Source organism: Phoenix dactylifera, chromosome 11 (genome assembly GCF_051530095.1).
Source record: "Phoenix dactylifera cultivar Ajwa chromosome 11, Ajwa_hap1_PhDact_Kaust_v1.1, whole genome shotgun sequence".
Classification (NCBI taxonomy): Eukaryota; Viridiplantae; Streptophyta; class Magnoliopsida; order Arecales; family Arecaceae; genus Phoenix; species Phoenix dactylifera.
The window spans coordinates 2,917,788-2,938,888 of NC_143200.1; the positions used below are offsets into that span (position 1 = coordinate 2,917,788).

Consider the following 21,101-nt stretch of genomic DNA (forward strand, 5'->3'; position numbering starts at 1 on the left):
ACACGGCTAGTAAAACGAGTTTTGTCTCATCCTCACTCTCCAATTTTTACTTTAAATAAATGTGACAGGATATGTTGAAAAAAAAAAATATAGCTCCATGCCAAATTTTTTTATAATACATCGGCATCTCATACTAAACGTAAATGAGTACAGTCAAGAAAATCAGACAAAAGAAGTTGACCAAGCAGTCCATAAGGATTTTTGTGATCATTCTCGTATTAACCAAGGCATTAATGAGACTAGTCTTATTTCCTTCATGGCCCCACCATCGGCTTAGGCGGCTTATTATGGCATAGTATGATATGAATTTGCAAGAAGATGCTTGTCCTTTTTCTTACTTGGTAGTGCTCAATTCATGGAAGCATACTATGACTGGCCAGCCATATTTCAGGGAAGCAAATTCGACTGGCCAGCATCAGTTCCGGGTGCGGAAAGCTAATAATAAGCTGGTGGGCCGGAAGCTTGATTCCCCATCTATCTCTTAGAGTTGTGCTTGCTAATTCTTTTCTTGCTTCTTTAATTCTATTCCCAACTATTGGGAATAGAAGCAAGAAAAGCTTGATTCCCTATTTATCTCATAGAGTTGTGGTTGCTAATTTTTTTCTTGATTCTATTCCTGACACCATGGCAAAGATTGAGCACTTCTTTATGTGGCCGGACCTGGACCTCGGATCAAAACTCTATTTATTTTTATTCGGACTTCAGATTGGGCCTATTTAAAGTTTAATTTTTTTCTATGTCCAAGTCCAGCCTATGATCAGCTCTAGCCCAAGCGGCATGCCAGAGAATTACATATATTAGGGATCCCAAAATTGCTAAATATGCTTTTCCTTTAAGCATATCCTTGCTTTATTGCAGAATCGTAGTAAGCCGCAGGCTCGGCAGAGATTGCCCTTGGGCAACGGGGTACAATATGTTTGAATTTTTTTTCTAACTGTGTGCGCCCTGATTGAATTTTTCTATTGCAAGAAAAAAAAGGGGTTCGAAGTTAGATCGATAAAGCCCAGTACAACTTAATGCAATCCATACCTTCTTGGTAATTCCCTTTAGCGTAGTACAAATGGTGTAGGGCTTGTTTTAAAGACAGAGCTACCTGATGAGAGAATCCAAAATAAAATTAACCCTAAAGCTAGATCTCTTACCTGATGAGCTACTTGTAGTTGTTTGTCTTGCCAAGAGCCACCGTATAGAAATTGGAGAGGTAGAGAAAATTCCTAGCTTTGACGTCCTAATTATCGTTCAGTCTCTTTTCTTGTCCATAGTTGCAGGCTATCTTCAAGATTTTATCAGTGGTGGCAATGAATAGCATGTTCTTCTACATATTTGTATGATTTTCTAGTATTCCATTTCGCGTTATTGCTATTATGAATTTTTTTTACAAAATACGATCCATTAATATCAATGTTGTTACTCCAAATGTGTGTTTGTTAACCAGATTTTGATGCAGACCTTGGAGCAAGTTATGGTCGAATATTTTTGGAACATTGTTAGCAAGATATGCTGTACTAGCCCTAATCGGATGGTACAGATATATCATATCGTATCAATTCGATATTGGTATCCAGTACGGAAGATGTATCAACACTCAGTATGTTAAAAAAAAATTATACCATACGGTACTAATATTATACTAATATGGCACCGGTGTAGAGTCCGGAGACAACGAACCTTGATTGTTTATGTTCCTTGTATCGGAAATGCTCCAAATCTTTGGGTTTGGAAGCATGACACAGTGGGCATGGGTGCATCAAGCTTGGCTTACTAGTTTCCATTGCAACCCAGGACTTTGACTTAGCACTCCTCTATTCCCTGGAAGCAGGGAACCTTCAAAACAAACCCCGTCTCGCTCGAGGGCAGATGTTTTGCATGGAGGGCCTTGCGGAGAAGGTTACCAACTAAAGTATCTCCATACTCTTGGCTCGCTCCAATCGGATTTGAGGGCAGGCATGCTACTTGGCTCATGTGGGAAAGCCTGAATGGGACATGACAGCAACGGATTCGAGCTATGTCTTTCGTATGAAAGAATAATTGATCGTCTTTTACAACATCAACAACGTAATAGCATCGGGCATAGATCTTAAAGCACTCCAAATTTTTCTTCAATTTACCTGCAAAGATCGCCATTGCGTGATCCAATGGCGGATATTATGAAAGAAAGTGAATCATTCTTTCGCACAAAAGATACAAGCCAAACCTGATAGAAACACTCTAGATTGAGCTCTTATGACCTCACGACAGTGTCTTTTTTCTCCTTGTCTGCTTCACAAAGAGTCAACACTTTGTTAGGCTAGTATAATTATTACTGCAAATGCTTCCACCTTACATGGTTCGAGGTTTGTTGCTCAGACTCGGCCAATCTTGGAAGAACATACTGATGCAATGTGGATTGATCCTCTAAGTTTCCAACTAAGATACAACTTCTGATATTAATTTCCTAGATGCCAGAAGCACTTCGATCCAACAATGGCAAAGCTCCATCACAATGAAAGAATTAGCCCTTGGGGGATGCCTGCTTCGTGGAACTTATTTATAAAGGTGGTAATTTATGATCCAATCTGCCAACCCAACCCGTATTAAGCAAATTTAGATTTAGCATAAGCGGGTCTAGGCCATAAATGGCTTCACTTGTCCTGGTTTAAACTTCTGACCTTTTTAATCCATTGGCTTGTTTAATAATTAATTAAGTCAAGTCGATCCATCTAAGAACTGCTTAACTCGTTTAAAATTTATTTAACCCATATAGGATCTACTCAACCTACATAACTCCTTCGAACCTATTTATTAAACAAGTTACGTGGGCCGGGCTAGGTTACATGTTTAACAAAAAGATTATATTTTGATCTACATTTTTTATCCATTTAATTAAAAAGCCGGGTTCGGGTTTACAGAATTTTGACCCAACCGGCACTCAATCAACCTATATTTGACCCGACCTGACTCAAATGCCACTCCTAGCAACATGGATTGATATGGATGCGGAGAAAAAAAGTGTGTTATACACATGACTTGCTTGCACCCTGAAATCAAATTTTCGCCCTAACCCAGTTGACAGAAACGTTCACATCTAGGTCAAGGGAGACAATATCAACAGTCCACAAGGGCTTCATTGCAACAACCTCTCAGCAAATTGATATTCCAGTTGCCCAAAGGGTATGGAAAACCCTTGACGTTCTTAAGAGACGAACTATTCATGACTTAATATATAGTTAGACATTATCATTCATGGTTTTATATATAGTTATACATTATAATTATTATTGTTACTGTTGCTGTTATTACTATTGTTATTATTATTAGTTAAGGATGGAAGTTTCGAAGTACCTGGGTTAGTCTGAGGTGCGAACTCAGGATATGCACGAGGGAAATCCCAGGGCTAAATTACTCGAGTTGAAATCTTTGAAGTACAGCATCACTCAAAATTCTGTACAAGGCAAGGACCCAGGGCCCTCTGTCTTGATCCCCATAAGCCCCTTCCTTCGGCCTGTACACAAAAATTTAATCAACATGGAGAAAATCTCCAAATTCTCTTGCCCCCAACTTCCAAAGCAGGAGGAGAGGTAAAAACAGGTAACTTTAGGTCATGCTAGAACTAGATGGCAGTTCAAATCACCTATAGAAATTAATCTAATGACATAGCATCAGCCAAGGGAGGGATGGATAATCTTGCTGCTGAGAAGTGACAAAAGCCATGGATTTACAGCTCGGTCCCAGATGCCTAACACTGGGCCACTGAAAGCCAGCAGAACAAACAATAGTAACATCTAAGAGATTGAATCTTAGGTTGTGTCCCAGTGCTCAATGATCTGATTTGATGGTTTAGAAGAAAGAGCAAGTAGAAGTTGGAGGGGAATTACCTGATTGGCAAAGTAAATAATTCTGCTTCACCAAATAGAAAAGATGTGGCAGTGAACAAGCCAGCCATAAGTCTAAAGGAAAAAAAGCAGGAAAACCCCAATAGAGATGCATCCACTTACATGGTACAGTAATGCTATCATATTTATCTCTGCTAAAGCAATTCATTAGTCTCTCAGACTGCAGAGGTATCTTTGCAGGCTCTGCAAAGAGCCTTCCCTCCATGTGAATCAAGATGTTTGGAAGGGAAAAGCTCTCCCCCTCCACATCTTCTCATGAGGTCCTTTAACTTTCCTCACATGTGACTCTCTTTCCCTCTGTCATCTTATATAATGAGGTGCACTGCATGGGGTTGTGGGAACCCATCATCTCTCCAAACACCAACTGCCAGTGTTCACAGAAAAGAAGATGCTCTCCAAGCTCCTCTCTTGGGCTTCTATCCTTGTAGCTCTCTTCCTGATACTCCACCATGGTCTGAAAAGCTAATCCTCACCCAGTTCTTCTGAAAACAAGTTTTGGCAATGCTGGTAGCTCAATTTACTGAAGTCTACTGTTTTATTTTGCAGGGTGGGCGACGCGCTGCGAAGCAAACATCCCAATAGTACAGCAGATCCAGGTGGGCTTCGGCAAGCCTCCAAAGTTCATGGTGGTGGTCCAGAACAGCTGCCCGATGTGTCCTGCCATTGATGTGCACTTACAGTGTGCAGCATTCCCTCAGTCCCTTGCGGATCCAAGAGTGTGCAGAGTGGTTGGTTATGATGACTGCGTTGTTGATGGGGGTTTGCCTCTGGCTCCACTGCAGAAGATCTCCTTCAACTACACCCATGAGAGGTTTAGCATGTCCCTCAAGTCCTGGTCCTTCCAGTGCGAGTGACAATGCACACATGCTCTTCTTCCACTGATCCATCATTGGTTTCGATACACAACACTGGAAAATGTCTTCAGACAGCAGTTGTCTCGTTCTTTAAACTCTGATACTTTCACCAGAACGTAGAATATGGTCCTCAAACATGCCAAGTTGTCCAAAGGCAGTGTGTATTGGAATGATAATGACTATATATTGATAGAGAAATTTCCTTTCTTAAAGGTACATTTGCAAAATAGAACAGAAGATACAAAGTTCTGATATCAAAAAACTGCATGAACAAGGAAGGCAGAAGACACAAATTTTCAGAATTTATATAAGATCCAAGGTGTCAAGAAACAATAAGGTAATCATGTTGCTGATTTGTTAAAAATCCTCTTTTCTCGGTATGAATTTGGGATCTGACAATATTGTAAATATTCTCTTCCCTTTTTCCTTGAATATAGAGGCTTTCATCTGCATAGCCATACCAATATCGATCTTGGAAATGCAACAGTGATAAAACAACCAACTGATTAAGACAGCAAGAAGGTTGTTGGGTAATCATAACCATAATTCATAACAAAAATCTTTTCAAGTTTTTATTCTGCATGCCTTCACTGTTCCATGTAATAGTTGTATGCTACAAAAAAGTAAACAGCTTCCAAGCTGATACCAGGATTAAGGTTCAGGCTGTGCTACCAGATTCAGCAATTTGAGTAAATAATAACACTGCATCCATAACTGAATTGCTGACCTCCTAATACGCACAGTCCAGATGATTAACTTAAGAACTTGCAGGCGTCAAGTAGGCATTTTCATGCAGGCTTTGGCACCCAAACCTGCTAATGATCCTGATTGGGGTTTGGTGCATACAAGTTAATGATTGTTGGGGGAAAACCAAAGTCGTAGTATTGGGGGAAAAAACCAAGTCATGCCAACCAGGAAGGCGCCCGACCAGAAAGGCGCCCGACCAGAAAGGCGCCCAATCAGGGAGGCGCTCGACCAAGGCGCTCGACCAGAAAAGCGCCGACCAAGAAGGCGCCCGACCTCACAACGCTCAAGCTGGAGGCACCCCGCTGAGCAACTGGCTCGGCTCGGCACCCGTGCCGAGCCCATGCCTTAACCAAATATCCGACCCCCGCCTAATCCTCTAGAGGATCTGACAATTAGATACCCGACTCCACCGTACTCTGTTACCGTCATCAAGCCATTAAGGCACGTGACTTCTGCAGGCCTTCGGCACGCCCTATCATTAATGCGTGTGACCCCTGCGGGCCTCCAATGCACTCAACCATTAAATGAACACGGCTCAAGATGATCTCCGGATCACTGGACTATCAAAGCGTATGGCTCTCCCTGATCACCGGTTCACTCAGCAATCAATGCACTTGCTATCTACGAACCCCAGGCCCACCACGGCCGGCGGTTCAACCACTCCAACAGGTCTGATCAACCATGACAGTTCGCTGACTCCGGTCTGATCCGGTCTTATTCTCTACAACGCCATTAATGAGCGTGATCGTGCCCAATTATCACGAAAAAGACAATCTACCCTGTCACCTCTCAGGTAACATAATATCCTTCTATAAAAGGAAACCTGGGGGAAAAGGAAAGGGAGAGATACAAGAACAAACATTCTCCTCTTTTACTCCACTCATACACTAGCCCCCCTCTGACTTAAGCATCGGAGGGCCGGTGCCGGAAATCCCGGCCACCGGCTTTCTTGCAGGATTCTCCAGGAGGACGCCACCAGCTGACGCACCGCCACCTACTGTTCCAGCAGCGGAGCTCCTCCCCTCTCGGCTCACGGTCGCCCCCGGGTCCAATTTCCAGCAACAATGATCATTTATTTGAAAACAAGCAAATGAAAAGAGGTATTGTTGATTTAAATTATGAAACAAGACCAAATTCTCAATATTGGCTTCCGCTGGCCATTCTGATGATTCATGATAACAGTATGAATTTCCGGGGTCAATGACCTATGATAACAGTATGCTGCAAAATCATGTAAGGAACCTTTCCTTGATTGCTAATCTGGTATTTTGTAGCAACTCAAAAGACAATCTGTTTCACCTTTGATGCCCTGCACAGGTGCTCGTGCATCATACTCTTAATCTGAACATAAATGTAAAATGAGCACATTCTAGTTTAATCAATATCCTTATTATTTGAAGTTTCATTTCCAATTCTTTACAGCCAAGGAACACCCGGTCCAGATGATCCAAGCAATTTTATAGAATTAACTTGATAAAGATTCTTCCAATGCGTACTCATATTTGATTATCTGGAGGGGCCAATTTGAATAAGAAAATGTCAGCTTGACTTCACTGTCTCTGTTGCAGCAACTAAGTCATCAAATTTGGCCCCTCTTACTTCTTTTACAACCTTGCTATCCTTGATAATCTTAAAGGTCGGGACGACCCGTATGTCCAACTCTTTTGCAAGGGCCTGCAAGCAACATAACAAGGATCAAAATGGGGAAGTAAGATAGGAAGCAAAAAAACATTGAAGAGGATTATCGGAATACCTTATTTTCTTGCTTGCAGTCAAGCTTAAGAAATACAACATCAAGGTGCTTCTCAGACAATTCTTGACACTTAGCAGCCATCACCTCACAAGGACCACGCCTTCAACAGAAAGTTTTAATAACCGTAAAACTTAGGAGTCTATAAAAATGTCACCAACTCAAGACTATAAAAATGTCTACAATTCTGCTGAATGCCAGGATGAAATTCAACAGACCATTTATAGACAAATTAAACCAAAAATCAAGACATGCATACAAAAATGGAAAGCAATTACAAAGTGACAATCAATAATTGATTACTGTCACATTGACATTTCCAAATATCAATGCACTCTATGATTGGATGATTTTAGACATTAAAGATCTGCTGTAGCAGACCTGGATGCAGTCAAGTAAGTACACACTGTTAGGACTTGTGATGCCGTATCACCTGATTGATTCAAATTAAAATGAGATGAAGCTGAAAGTCCATTAGTTGTTTAAAGTAAATGCCCTTATAGGCAAATGCAAGTGATTGGTTATTGTCGTAGACTCATATATGTGATTGGAAGATGTTGGTATGAGTATGCAAGAAGAGATTCTTTAAAATTAAAAGGATCCAACATCTAGAGGCATACTGGTCCCTGAACCTCGTACCCAAATCCGTGTAACAAAGACTTGTCATCAAGGAAAGAAAATCATTTGCTACTGCTTTGTTCATAATTTTACTACCTATTCATCTCAATGTTATCATCTTTTCTATGATCATTTTTTGCACTTGAATTCCTTAAGTACTGAATGGTTTTGAACCTTCTCATATTATAGGCCTCACATTATCTTATAAATTTCCTAATTTCTCAAAGGCAAGTGTAGATCACAAGCCACAAGAAAGTTGAAACTACTATCTACTTGGCCTGTGGAAGAGCTCACCTACATCCATCTAGCTATGAGATCCTTGTAGAGCTCACCTATATCAGTGTAGCCAAGAGATCACGACCTATGGGAGTCAGGGTAATCCCTAGAACACTCCTAAAAACCAAGATATGTGCATATGACCATTGAAGCACAAAATTGAATGATCTATACCTTGTAGCCTTGTATAGTGCATTTGATTAGATAAATCCTGCACTTGAAGGTTCCAAGTTCAAGACAAAAGTCACCTAGAAACTATGCGGATGGGAAATTGTCAATGTTGGGTGTAGGTTCAAGTCCGGAAGGTATTTATCATCAAACAGGGCATATAATGCCATCCTATTATTTGCTCTGGCCAAATTCTAAAACAAGAGGGGGATCATTAGAACTTGTTTTAAGACTTTTCTTATTAAACAAGTTTTATTTCTTTTAAATTCCTTTTATTTTTATTATTTATTTTTATTCTTTATTTTTATCATGTTTACTTATTTTGGCTCGGTCTTTTATCATTCTGAGAGATTTTATCGTGAACCTATTGTGCTCATATCGACCTCCTGATGCGATGCCAAGTGTGTTTTGGAGTGTTATAGTTGGGGTCTATATAGGTATCTCAACTCTCTCCTTCAGGAGTGTCAAAGAAAAAGGTTTCCCAACCAAAAGACTTTTCTATCTATTGTATACTATCAACAATGTGTTTGTTTGGGTGATTGCTACACCCACCATTTGGATTGACTTCCTCACTACAGTACACTGTTCAAGGGAGATAGATCATTATATCTTGGGGTAACCACCAGTATCCTGTGCACCTCGAGGGAATGTAATGTTATCAAGGGAAAGTATTTCTAGACGTGAACCAAAGCTTCCCAAGTTTTTCCTTTATTTCTTTCCTACAACTAACATTGTTTAATTTAATTTCCTGTTTAGTTTTATAACAGTAACCACATCCACTCCAGAATATAGCACGACTCGGTTCAACGATCTAAGTCATCCTCATATGGTCATGATGCTTGCCAAGATCAACTAATTGATTCAGAGATCCTCAAAATACAGGAATGGATGACTGATGTTGGTAATTTGTGGCATTTTCTATATGGCATTGCAATTTGCGAAGGATAGATTGTTCATCTTAAATTGTTCTTTCATATACTCATGTAACCAAATCTTTAATCTTGTACACATGCAAGTCACTAGTTCATCTCTTCTCAATATCCTGGAAAATGTAAGATAACTTACTTGCCTAGCAAAATTCTAACTACTAAGCTAAAATGAAACCAAAACAGTACTTTCCACCAAACCGATGGAAAAAAAAAGGTCGAAATCAGAAACGACAGAGGGGAAGAAGCGAGGGATCCTACCATTGGGTATACATGTCAAGAATGACGATCTCGGAGCTGGAGGCATTCACGAGGGGGTAGAAGGTGTCCTTGTTCACCTCCGTCACCTGCCCGACGACCGGAGCCGCCATCTCCAGGCTTGACGAGCTCACCACCACCGCCCTGCCCCCTCGCTGGGTGGCGTCCATCGAAAACCACGAGGCGGGCAACCCCGTAGCCCTCCGATTGGCCCCATGGAAGGCCGGATTCAGACAAAGAGACGAAGTAGATGGAGGAGGAGAGGATCGAAGAGAGAGATCCGGAGAGCCACGAGCGCACAAGAAAGAACCATGGATGGGGGCAAAAGCAAGAGTAGAAGGGGAAATGAAATAACGGAATTACCAGCATGGGAAGGAGGGGGGGTGTTTTGGTAATTTAGACGGTAGAGAAGACGTGACAGAAGCATAATCCACTCAGATGAAATCCTTAGAATAATGAACTGCATAGGAGGCCACTCAATCTGCTGCCTTATTATCTTCTCTATAGATCTGAAAGACCCGATGAAAGATGCATTTATATAGCAGATCGTGAATGTCGTAGAGCAGTCGCAGTCTCCATCAACGCCTTTGGTTTTTTGGATCCCCTTGGATCAAGGTAATACATTCAGAAAAGTATTGTTACTGTAATTCAAATCTCTCCAATCCAGATGGCAAATAAGCAAGAAACTGATGCGACCACCACCAACTTAATATCTGGATTAGATTGATTCTAATCGGCTAAATTTCTCAATAAAACTTTCCCCAATTTCTAAAGACATGAGAATTAAATCATTCTATTTTATTAAACTCTTAATTTCTTCTTATTGTTCTTCTGATCAGATCTTGAAATAGATTTTGTTTTTTGATTTTATTGGGTACATCCATACTCGTCTAGTATGATCTACCCATCTTAGCAAGTATTACAAATGCCCTGTTTAGTGGGAAAAAAAGCGCACTTTGTTATGCACTGTTATTGAATATGGGCCTTGCACTTTATTAAAGCATAATTAGTGGAGCGATGTTGGGAAAAATGAAGGCCCTGTTTGGATATCAGGACACAATCTCCCATGGTAGTAGGCATGTTGATAGAAATAAAATAGGAAAAAAAAGGAGATTTGATGTCTAAAATTTAGGGATACAATAAGTTACTTTTTTAGTTGAATGTAGCATCCAACAAGAGCAGTGCTATAAAAAGTCTGTTATGTTTCATGGCCAATCATACAGGATCGATATTATAGAACTCTACGACAAATCTTTATCTATTATCAAATATTTTGTTTGCTGATTCCGACAAATATATATACACTCTGATTTACAAAAAAAAAAAAAAGAGTTTGTTATGTGGAACAGTAGGGTTGGTATTTGTGCAGAGGTTTATCAATCAAACGAAGTGGATTGGTTAGGCATAGGCTATGCATAATTTTAAGGGTTAAGGGGTTAAAATTAAGGCTCCCGAGCTAATTCCCAGCTAATGCCTTTTATCAGCTATTGGGCCTTATTTGGTCTACCAGCCTCTAATTTCTTGGAGCACTTTGGAAGTGTTTATAGTACCACATATGCCATATATCTTACCTAATATTTATGGTAGATGTTTTACATGATAAGAAACAAATAGTAGTGGTTCGCTTGGTGGGTAAACAGTTACTTAATAGCTGCTTGCAATCATGCACCATTTGAAGTTTTTATTTTGTTTGGTGGGGCGCCAGTTTGAAGCTCAAAGCTTATTTTTTTGGTACAGGAATTTTTTTCCTGAACATAAAAAGCTATGTCAACTCTAAGATCCAGTTTGGTTGGTGGATAGTAGAAATAAAGATGACTTGGAGTTATCCATGGTGGGTGCAGATCAGGAAGGATAAGTGACAACAGCATGAAATTGTCAATTGGGACAAACATTGTTATCCCCGGTAATGATTGCATGGAAGCAGTGACATCTTGGCTATGGTCAATTGGGACCATCCACTGCTCCGTGACATCTAGGCTATAGTGAGGGAGGAGGGGCTTTCTAGGCTAAGCATATTTTTTGAGAAGCTAATGGAGCTGCGGATTGGATGGCTGCTTACGTGGTCAGTCACTGCGAAAGTACTCTATAGGCTGGTGATGATAAGGTGCCTCGGGCACTTTATGACATTCTGTTTTCTGTCTCTATTGAGTGGATTCATACTCGTCAGGTATGAATCCACCTGCTCTAGCAAGAAAAAAAAAACCGCACGGAAGCTGAAGTTGCTTTTTGGATCTTTTGCGAGGATTGGGATAGAAAGAGGACGTTTCTTTATTAAATTGGATAAGTTTGTCCTTCCAGTTCTCATTGGAATAGAGAAATGTTCGGGGATGAGTGGGGATAAGGTGTTATTGGAAGGAAACATTTTGGCTCATCAATGGATGCAGAACGCTGAGGAGATAATCTAACCTTTGTGAGGGTATCCAGCCATATCTTCTCAAGTGGTTACATGCACAGAGGTGTTACTATCTTGAAGCAGCGGCACCATACAAAGCATGCCTACATGCATTATTTGCACAACTATCTAGCTAAGAATGAGGGTGTAGTTGCAGGTTGGTAGCTTTCATATGGTTAAATGTCACGGATTTAAAGCAAGATGACATCGGTTCCCTAGTTGTAGGTACTTTTTGATCTTTTGGTAATTCTAGTTTATTTTAGAAAAAATTATTTGAACACCCTTTCAATTTAAAACCGATTTTATTCAGTACTTCTCGAGTTTAAAAAATTTCAAAATTATCCACAAAGTTAGTTAAGTGATTTCATATGATTCTACCGTTCATCTTCATCTATCAGGACCTACAGAATTCTATCATATGATGGTCTCATGAAACTTTTATACCTAAAGTACTTTTGTGATGAGAGGAGGGATCGAGATGAGGGATGAGGACGGTGGTAGGATTTATACAGGAGGAGGAGGAGGAGGAGGTATTAAAAGAGAAAGAGATGGTGGGAGTAGATGGAGCTCGAGAAGGATCGGGTTAGATAGAGAGAAGTGATGGACATGAGAAATAAGGACGGCCGCGAGATTTGGAGAGGAGAAAAAGGTGATAGTGAGGGAGTGAGGAGAGATGAGATGAGGAGAAAAGAGGGCATTATTTGATAAATAAGTCATTTCAGTAAGAGCAAATTATTATCCTTTAAGATAGCAGCTTAATAGCGTTGGGTACTAAATGAAGCTCGGAATCATATTAAACCACTTAACTAACTTTAAAGACTACTTTGAAACTTTTTAAATTCAAAAGGTGCTAGATAAAACTAGCTCTAAATTGAGGGAGTATCTAAGTAAAAAAAAATTTAATTTTAAGAGGCACCTTTTAGTATTGTTCCACCTTGATTTAGCTCTGGTTTTGTCTTAAGCATCTTTTTTTTAATCTTTTCAGGCCTTGCACATCAATTGTTGTACTGTTTCTCCTTTGCACTTTTATTCTCTTAAGTTAGGGTGTGGCAAAAAATGCCCTCATGAATATCAGCATCATGAACCAGAATTTATATTAGCTGCCTGTCGGTGCACATCTTAAAATCAACATCCCTCCTAGCTTCCAACACATGCACAAGAGAAAGGTAAAAATGTGATGTGTACCATCTACAAGAAAGCATTCTTCTTCACAAGCCTTAAAAATATACCTTGGATTTTTACAATCCATTAAATGAAATGGTCCCCCTCTCTAACCTGACCATCCAATCCCTGTTGCATTCGCCTTCATCAAGCTATGTTCAGTATCCATGGATTACATCCATTAATTGGCCGCAACAATTTGCCCTCTTTGCCATGGTCTCTAACTCAATACAAATTCTAGAAAACCTGCTCTCACTGCAATAACCTTCTTGCACATCAAATAACTGCAAAACATGCCGTAGTCCATGCTTGACAGATTTGAGACCTTCAATCTGACAATTTTACTCCACAAGAGTCAGCTTCCCCAGAAGAATAGGTCATGTGCACTAAGACATTTTCATATAAAATGAATCAAAATTTAATTGCCAAATATTCTAGTCTCCACCAATCCACACTGATGACCAGAGAGAAGGCAGCTTTAGAAGCCTAGTCATCAAAGAGCCAACACACACCGCATAAACCTAACAGCAGAACAAACATCTACTTATTTAACTGCACAAGTTTTTGGATTTTTTTTTTTGAAATATTAAATCCACTTCTACCATATTAGATGTTCTGCTTGAAGCTTTGGATGATCAAGTTGCTTGCTCCCTGGTGAAGACCATGCAATGAAACATCAGTGTCTCACTTAGGAACTCACTGTCAGAGAATTGACTGAAGCAATCTACACCACAAGTGCCCATTTCTGCTGCCCACAAAAAAAATTCTAGCATCCATCGTAGTTCCACCGATCTTCTAAGCTGTATTCTGAAGCAAACATCCAAACATCAATTGAAGTCAGAACTGCTGCAAGATAACTTCCAGATAGCTACAATGCCACAAGAATTCAGGTACAGCAGCAAGACTTTATCTCTCCACCCAAAGCATAGTAATATTTGCCAACCTTTTGTCCTTGCAACTGTTGCCTCCATGATCATCAGATCTCAGTACAGAAAACGTACGCTTGCATGCATTCCGTTCTAATACGGCCATCCATACACTAAAAATTTGAGACAAGCTCAAATCTAAGAACATACCTACATGATTTCCAGCAAGACTTTATCTCTCCACCCAAAGCATAGTAATATCTGCTAACCTTCTGTCCTTGCAACTGTTGCCTCCATGATCATCAATTCTCAGTACAGAAAACGTACGCTTGCATGCATTCTGTTCTAATACGGCCATCCATACACTAAAAAATTGAGACAAGCTCAAATCTAAGAACATACCTACATGATTTCCAGCCATGCGACACCAGTGTTGAAGTATATCTCATGTATACTGGTGCTTATCATGTCGTAGCCATGAATCCAAATTATTAGGAGAATTTAACTAGAAAAATTTACAAGCCTTTGCTCAGCTATGTGAGCATCTCATGTAGGTAATTCAAATAACTGAATCCCTAATTTAGATAAACCAAGAAGGGAAATAGAAGCAAAACACAGTGCAAGTAACTCCAAGAGGTAGTGATTCACCTTTGCAAACAAGAGATATGTTCTAGCTGTTTTGCAGTATCTACCTACATTCCTATTTGATCCCTTCATCCTGAAAATATTTTTTTTCCTTCTTCCATCTCCATAGATCGCTCATCTAGATGACCAATATAATAAGCAAAACCTAAATCCAATTGAATCAAAAAGAAAGAAAATAAATAGAAGCAAAACATAGTTTAAGCGACTCCAAAAGATAGCAATTCATCATGCAAACAAGAGATACATATTAGCTGCATCCAATCTAACAAGTGTTTAGAGAATATATAAAGAGATATGATTCCGGCATATACACAGAGACTTGAAGCATTGCTCACTCATAACACAACAAACACAACATAGCAGGGAAGAACAAGGTCCGTCCCAACTCCCCTACTACATATATGTAGCCTTTTTAACAGGATCATGATAGTGGGTAACAAAAATCAAAACTTGCAACCTATATATAACATTCATTACCAGATTTTTTTTTGCTTTTTTGTTTTTGTTTTGGATGGAATGGAACTCCCTCAACTCCTTTTACTACATCCTCTCGAATATCTACCGCAATTTTTCTCACAGTGGCGACGACTCAATCCTTCACTCAGTCAAAATTTCCTCTGTTGCTAGGATAGAGCAAATCCAAGGGAATTTCTACACTGCAATCACACACATTGTAGAAGCCAAGCCGAGCCAAGCCTAAACCACAAGACTTGTCTGAAACCAAGGGGTAATTCTCTCGGCCATGGTGTTCGATTCACAGAACAACCCCTCGAGCACCCTTTTGATCGAGGTTGTAACGCAGCTCCCCCAACTGACTCTGGAATCCAAATCAACCAGAACTGTTAGATCTGACCGATGAATCAATGAACCAACAAGGAAGAGCATACCTTGGAGACGAGACGGGCGATGCGGGAGCCCTCGCCGAGGGCTTCCGAGAAGGAGGAAAGAGGGATGCAATCGGGCGGGGTCTCGAAGAGGGAGAGGGAGAAGCGCTTGTAGATGACGCCGACGTCGAAGTAGATGAGGCCGGAGCTGGGGATGTCTACGCGGATGCCGCGGACGGGGAACCAGAGGAAGAGTTCCTGGGCGGCGACGCCAGAGAGTGGAGCGATCTGTCCGTAGGACAGCGTGCCGGAGACGGTGGAGTTGAACCGGACCTCGCTCTGGCTCTCGAACCTGGCCGTGCACGCCGCCTCAAGCCGGACCTCGAACCGCCCCTCGCCGTCCACCCGGAAGTCTTGTATCCCTTTCGGCAGCAGCCCCATCGGCAATCCGTGCGATTTCAGCACCTCGTAGGCGCTCATCGCACCCCCCGCCGCCGGCTCCGACGCCGAAGCCGATGAAAGCAACGAAGACAGAGAGAGGCAGAGGAATAAAACGATCGGCATGCTGCTCCTTCGCACTCTCCTTATTTTCTTCCGGAATTGGAATTGGAAGGTGATAGAGATAGGACAAAGAGAAGAAGGGAAGAGAGAGTTTAAGAGGTGGAATGATAAAAGCGCAAGGAAGGGAAGGAAAAGAACAAGAGAGGGGTCGAAGGGGTGGGATGGAGAACAGGGAGCAATAATTGAAGGGCGGATGGGACCCACCGTCCAAACCCTCCGCCCCTCTTTCTCCGCCGTTGCTTGCCGGCGTCGGTTGTTGTGATTCTTCTTGGGGTTTTCCCTCTCTCTTTCGTTGTCTCTCCTTCTCCTTGGCTGTCACGGCGGTCTCCAATGCGTGAGCTGGAAGGCTGGGGTTGGAGGAGGCGGGGAGGAGAAGGGCGGAGGTGAGCCGTGAGCGTGTATTGTAATAATATTATATTATATCACAATAATATTATTTTATATTATATATTTATGTATTAATATATTCGGTTTTTTATTCATAAACAACCCCTTAAATATCGAATTTATACGAATATTTTTTTAAAATTAATATTTATATATATACCCTCGTATAATGCTTGTTTTGCTATTTTTTTACAAACTAATTATTTTAAATTAAAATATTAAAATATTCTTAATGATAGGTACACAAAAAAAATATTTATAAAAATATACAAGCAAAAATCAACTTTATTTATGTAATTTAGCATATTTAAAAAAATATATATGTAAAAAAATTACAATAAATGAAAAAAAAATTAGACACATTAATTAATATGATAATTTTTAAAATTTTATATTTATTAGTTAACATCATTGTCTCTATAATTTATTGCTTCTCAGATACAACTAAAAAAAACTTGCCAAAATGATGCAACTAGGCCACTAAAAGCAGCTTCACTCTGCTGGCCAGCAAATTACACGACCTGCGGGCAACCGCATGCATTTCCTATAAGTTTATTAAATATATATTAGAATTCTATGACTTTAAAAAAAAAAGTACTAAACAGTAAATATTTTTTTATAAAAACTCTATTTTCGAAATTTCCACCGTCAATGGCTTTAGCAGACAGGACTTTCTCCGTCGTCATTGCTGCGGCTTTGCTGTGATTCTCCTCCTGGCTATCACGGCGGTCTTTAATGCGTGAGGTGGAAGGCTGGGATTGGTGGAGGAGGGGGCGTGTTATTCCTCTGCCACGTACTCCTTCCGAGGGCGCACAAGATACGCACGTGGGGTGTTGGACAGGAAAAGGGTATTAAAATGAAGGCAGGATACCGCACGTAGTTTGGCTAACGAGGGGGAGTCATCAAGTTTAAGGTTGAGATGGATGTGTGAATAGCTTATACTAGGAGTCAATCAATGTATATTAAACTATTGATTGAAAGATTTGAGGTAGGTTGTGGGATCTTGTCCTACCAAATATCTAATATTAACATGTCAAGGTTAGGTTAAGTTTGGAGCAATGTTGTGATGATGGAATGCATGTGATGTTCCAGATCAAACATGGCAAGAGAGTATTGATAAATTTATAAATGCCTATGACTAGACTGGTAGCTACTTGTGTAGGTTTGGAAGTTTATATATGTGAAATAGTAAGCTCTAGCATGTTGGAAAAAGTTGGCTTAAAAGGAGCAGCCATTGGCCTCCCTTAAATTAAAAAAAAAAAGGAAAGAGAAAAAAAAAATTCTAAATAAAGGTGGAATGCAATCCAATTTTTTAATTTTTCATTTGAAACTCAAGATTGTTTTGAGTTTTTTTGGACCATTTTGGCTCATCCGACCCTATAAAAGGGTCTAAAGAACGTATAAATTTATATCAATTGTTCAATCTATATTTAGATAGCAATTGGACTAATATACACACTTTTCGACTCCATTAACATGCAATGACAAGTTATGACTATTCTATATTTAATCTAATATTGCAAGCAAATAAAGCGTAGGTTGCGACCCAACGTTGTATGTAAATTAGCTGGAATCTCAACCAATTTGGCATTTTCGAATTGGTACAATTATATAATCTAAAACCTAAATTGTATATTGTGAGTGTGAAGTTGCTGCATGCACGAAGTCATGCAATATGTATGATAATTGCATGCCTCGAAAGGAAATGACTTGTGGTTGATTATCAAACTCGCATGAAGGATTGACTCGCTCTTGTGCTTGGATAGTTGTTCATTTTGGGTTGCATTATTTTTTACATCCTTATAGCTAGCATATTTATCGAGAACTTACTAGAATAACTTAATCCTTTGTTGAGTATTAGGAGGTTGAGATCTTATATTATTAAATACAATTGGATACATATAATATTTAAGTGTTTGATAATTTGTATATTTATATCAAAAGCCGTATTACAATTTTGATCCATATCCACACGATTAGATTAGTCTCTAACCTCGAGAAAATGGTTTCTTTGACTTGTTGTAGTTACTTCACGCAAAAGTTACGTTATAGATTAAATATCTTATGGTATCTATTAGCACCCAAGTAGCTACTTAATGTCATAGTTCATGTCGGTGTCATTTATATGTCGACTTAGCACACTCTTATAAGTAAAAGTAACTTCTGCTACCTCTATATTTTATTAGAGAAGTCATGTTTTACTTTTTCAATAATTGTATTAGCCTCTGTGGAAATCTTCCATTTCGCACTAGGATTGACCAAGTAAAAGAAGAGCATGAAGAACCAAACTTGCTCATTTGAGCCAAATTAGACTAGAAATTAGTGGTAGTCATATTTAAAAGGAATTCTTGGCTATTGAGATGAATATAATTATCAAGCTAAGAAAAGTGCAACATTCATGGATGCGATTATGACATAATGCACATGACATTGATGCTTGTAGAGCTAGTGTCTATCTTTTAGAGAAAGTAAAAGTCATCTAGCATTTGATAGGAAAGTGAGATCCAAGCCTCCATCACCATCTTCAATCATCAATATACATGACCAACATCTTATTTGAGCCCTGCATTTAGCTCCTAATATCCTAGATTAAAGATGAATAGGCCCTGTCTTTGTGGCATATGGTAAATTGTAATGTTGTGTGGTTATCTATTGATCTTTCTGGTACTGGTATAACTCAACAGGCAACCAACTCCCATTAGATAAAATCCTAATGGGAAAGCAGGATAAAGGAGATACAGGAACAATATAAAAGCCAGAGATTGTCCTCTAATGGTGTATATTAGTCCTCTCTCATGTACCTTTAGTCAATATCTCACCTTTTGGTGGGTCTACTGATGTAGGATTATGTTAATTAGCAGGCTTTCTTGAGTTGATTGGAAGGGACGAATCTATCCTGCTGCTATAGTATCTATCTGTGAAGGGGAGGTTAGATTTGGGGGATAGAGGAGAGGAGACCAAAGTCATTGGCAAATTTGGGGAAGATTTTCACTGAAGATGGATCCAGGGACTAAGTGAATTATTTTAAAGAATTCAATATATGTCCTCACCAGACATTTTAATTGTGGATGGACCCCTCGATTCATAAATATAGAAGTTTGTTTACATTTTACAAGCAAATGAAGTGGGGCGAAAAAATATTGCATACGTACACCAACTCTCTCTCTCTCTCTAAATGGAGAAAGTTTAATGCAACTATTATAATAAAAAATAAGACAAGCATAGCCATCGGTCCCCCTATAAACAATAATATTATCAAAATATTCATGATAGAAGCCATTAATTAGAGTATGGTAAGTGGTGAGATTTTCAAAAGTTGATGATTTTTTTTTTTTAATAGCTATTGAGTATTGGCAGATCCTCCATTGGTTGGCCATAGCCTGCAAAACAGTGACAGTCATAGATTTTAAGCAAATTAGCTAGATTCATCAGACGGTTGAATTAAAACTTATAGAATATGGAATTTGTTTATACCCTGGTCAAAGTTTGGAAATGAATGATAATATTTAAAGAAAGAAGGCTAGAAGAGGCCGGAATGCAATGGATGTTTGAGAGAGAGAGAGAGGTGGGTTGGTTGATAATAATGGCTTCGTATTTGGTGTAATACTAGTGAATGAGGCCCACCTCTAACGCATGCACTCAAATCATCTTAAGGAGAAAAAAAAAAACCATGCACTCGATGTGATATGATGAGAGAAAAAAAATAATTTTTTTTAGAAAACCCAGAAAAAAGAAAAAAAAACTGGAAATCCAATGGTCGTTATTTGAGATCTTCAAAAAAAAAAAAAATGGAGCATTCCCACCATTTACAGATAACCAGGATTGGAGTTGGCATTTCATGCAGGAATAATCCTAGACCACCATAGATGGCATCACAACTATTAATTTAACAAGAGGTTGCTGGGATCATATCGAACGGTCCTCCTTTGCTGCATAAGCAAGGAATGAGCAATCGACAGATATAATAACCTAATAATTTCTTACAAGCGGACTATATTTTTTATCTTGTTTGTTTTAAATTTTCATTCTGCAGCCAGATGGCAAGTGATAGCCAAGATCTACTTATAAAATAGAATTGAACGTATGTCCGACTATATTCCCCAACGATTGATCATATGACCGATCGATACTTAACATAAGGATGCTTAACCACAAACGAGAGTCGAGAAAGTTCTAAGTTGGATTGTTATCTTGCGGTTATCAAATATAAGAGAACGAGGTGATATTCGATGCGGGGATCATGAACATCTCAATACAACTACCTTATATCCACATTGGATTTTCCATTAAAGCTCTTTGTATCCTTAGTGCTCCGGTGTGACCAAGCATTCTGCCTAGAACCTTGTTTGTACTCAATTACTTTCCTACTATAATCAATTCTATTGGAGGTTTCTCACATCTGAAAGTTATTACATCTCCTTATTACTTTCCTTTGTATAATTCTTATTCTACTAGAAATTGTAGAAGTCCTCTTACTAAGGCAAGACCGAACCTGTCTCTTGATCTAATCAAGCTCCGTAGTCGATTTGCCCGATCGGGCATGCTAGCAACCCAATTGAGCCATAGTTTAGTTTCTCTTTAAACAGATCTAGACCAAGATCTCAGTCAAAAACATCGGTTTCAATCAGCTATCCTCATTATCTCGCCAATGCAAACCGATATATCCGGAACAGCATAAATAAACAGCCAAAATTTGATAACCAATTCCTTATTGTATTAAATCTGCCTTTTAATTACCAATGTTAAAACCATCACATTAAGTGATAGTTAATCTTGTTTCTACCATGTCAATCAAT

The 21,101-nt window shown here is 39.4% G+C and overlaps 3 protein-coding genes across 3 annotated transcripts; 1 reads left to right on the forward strand and 2 right to left on the reverse strand.

The window, feature by feature from the left end:
• Positions 1–3,303: 3,303 nt before the first annotated feature.
• Positions 3,304–4,726, forward strand: LOC103715191 (PHD finger protein). Its single transcript, XM_088707867.1, has 2 exons — positions 3,304–3,325; positions 4,419–4,726. The coding sequence occupies exons 1-2, from the start codon at positions 3,304–3,306 to the stop codon at positions 4,724–4,726; spliced, it is 330 nt and encodes a 109-aa protein (XP_088563993.1).
• LOC103715192 (thioredoxin F-type, chloroplastic-like) lies at positions 3,859–9,827 on the reverse strand. Its single transcript, XM_008802742.5, has 3 exons — positions 9,473–9,827; positions 7,227–7,326; positions 3,859–7,147 (listed from the first exon to the last, which is right to left on the reverse strand). The coding sequence occupies exons 1-3, from the start codon at positions 9,637–9,639 to the stop codon at positions 7,013–7,015; spliced, it is 402 nt and encodes a 133-aa protein (XP_008800964.1). The 5' UTR covers positions 9,640–9,827; the 3' UTR covers positions 3,859–7,012.
• A 4,927-nt stretch (positions 9,828–14,754) lies between these two features.
• On the reverse strand, positions 14,755–16,308 carry LOC103715193 (uncharacterized protein At5g01610-like). The gene is made up of 2 exons (XM_008802743.5): positions 15,421–16,308; positions 14,755–15,350 (listed from the first exon to the last, which is right to left on the reverse strand). The coding sequence occupies exons 1-2, from the start codon at positions 15,919–15,921 to the stop codon at positions 15,288–15,290; spliced, it is 564 nt and encodes a 187-aa protein (XP_008800965.1). The 5' UTR covers positions 15,922–16,308; the 3' UTR covers positions 14,755–15,287.
• Between the last annotated feature and the right edge of the window lie 4,793 nt (positions 16,309–21,101).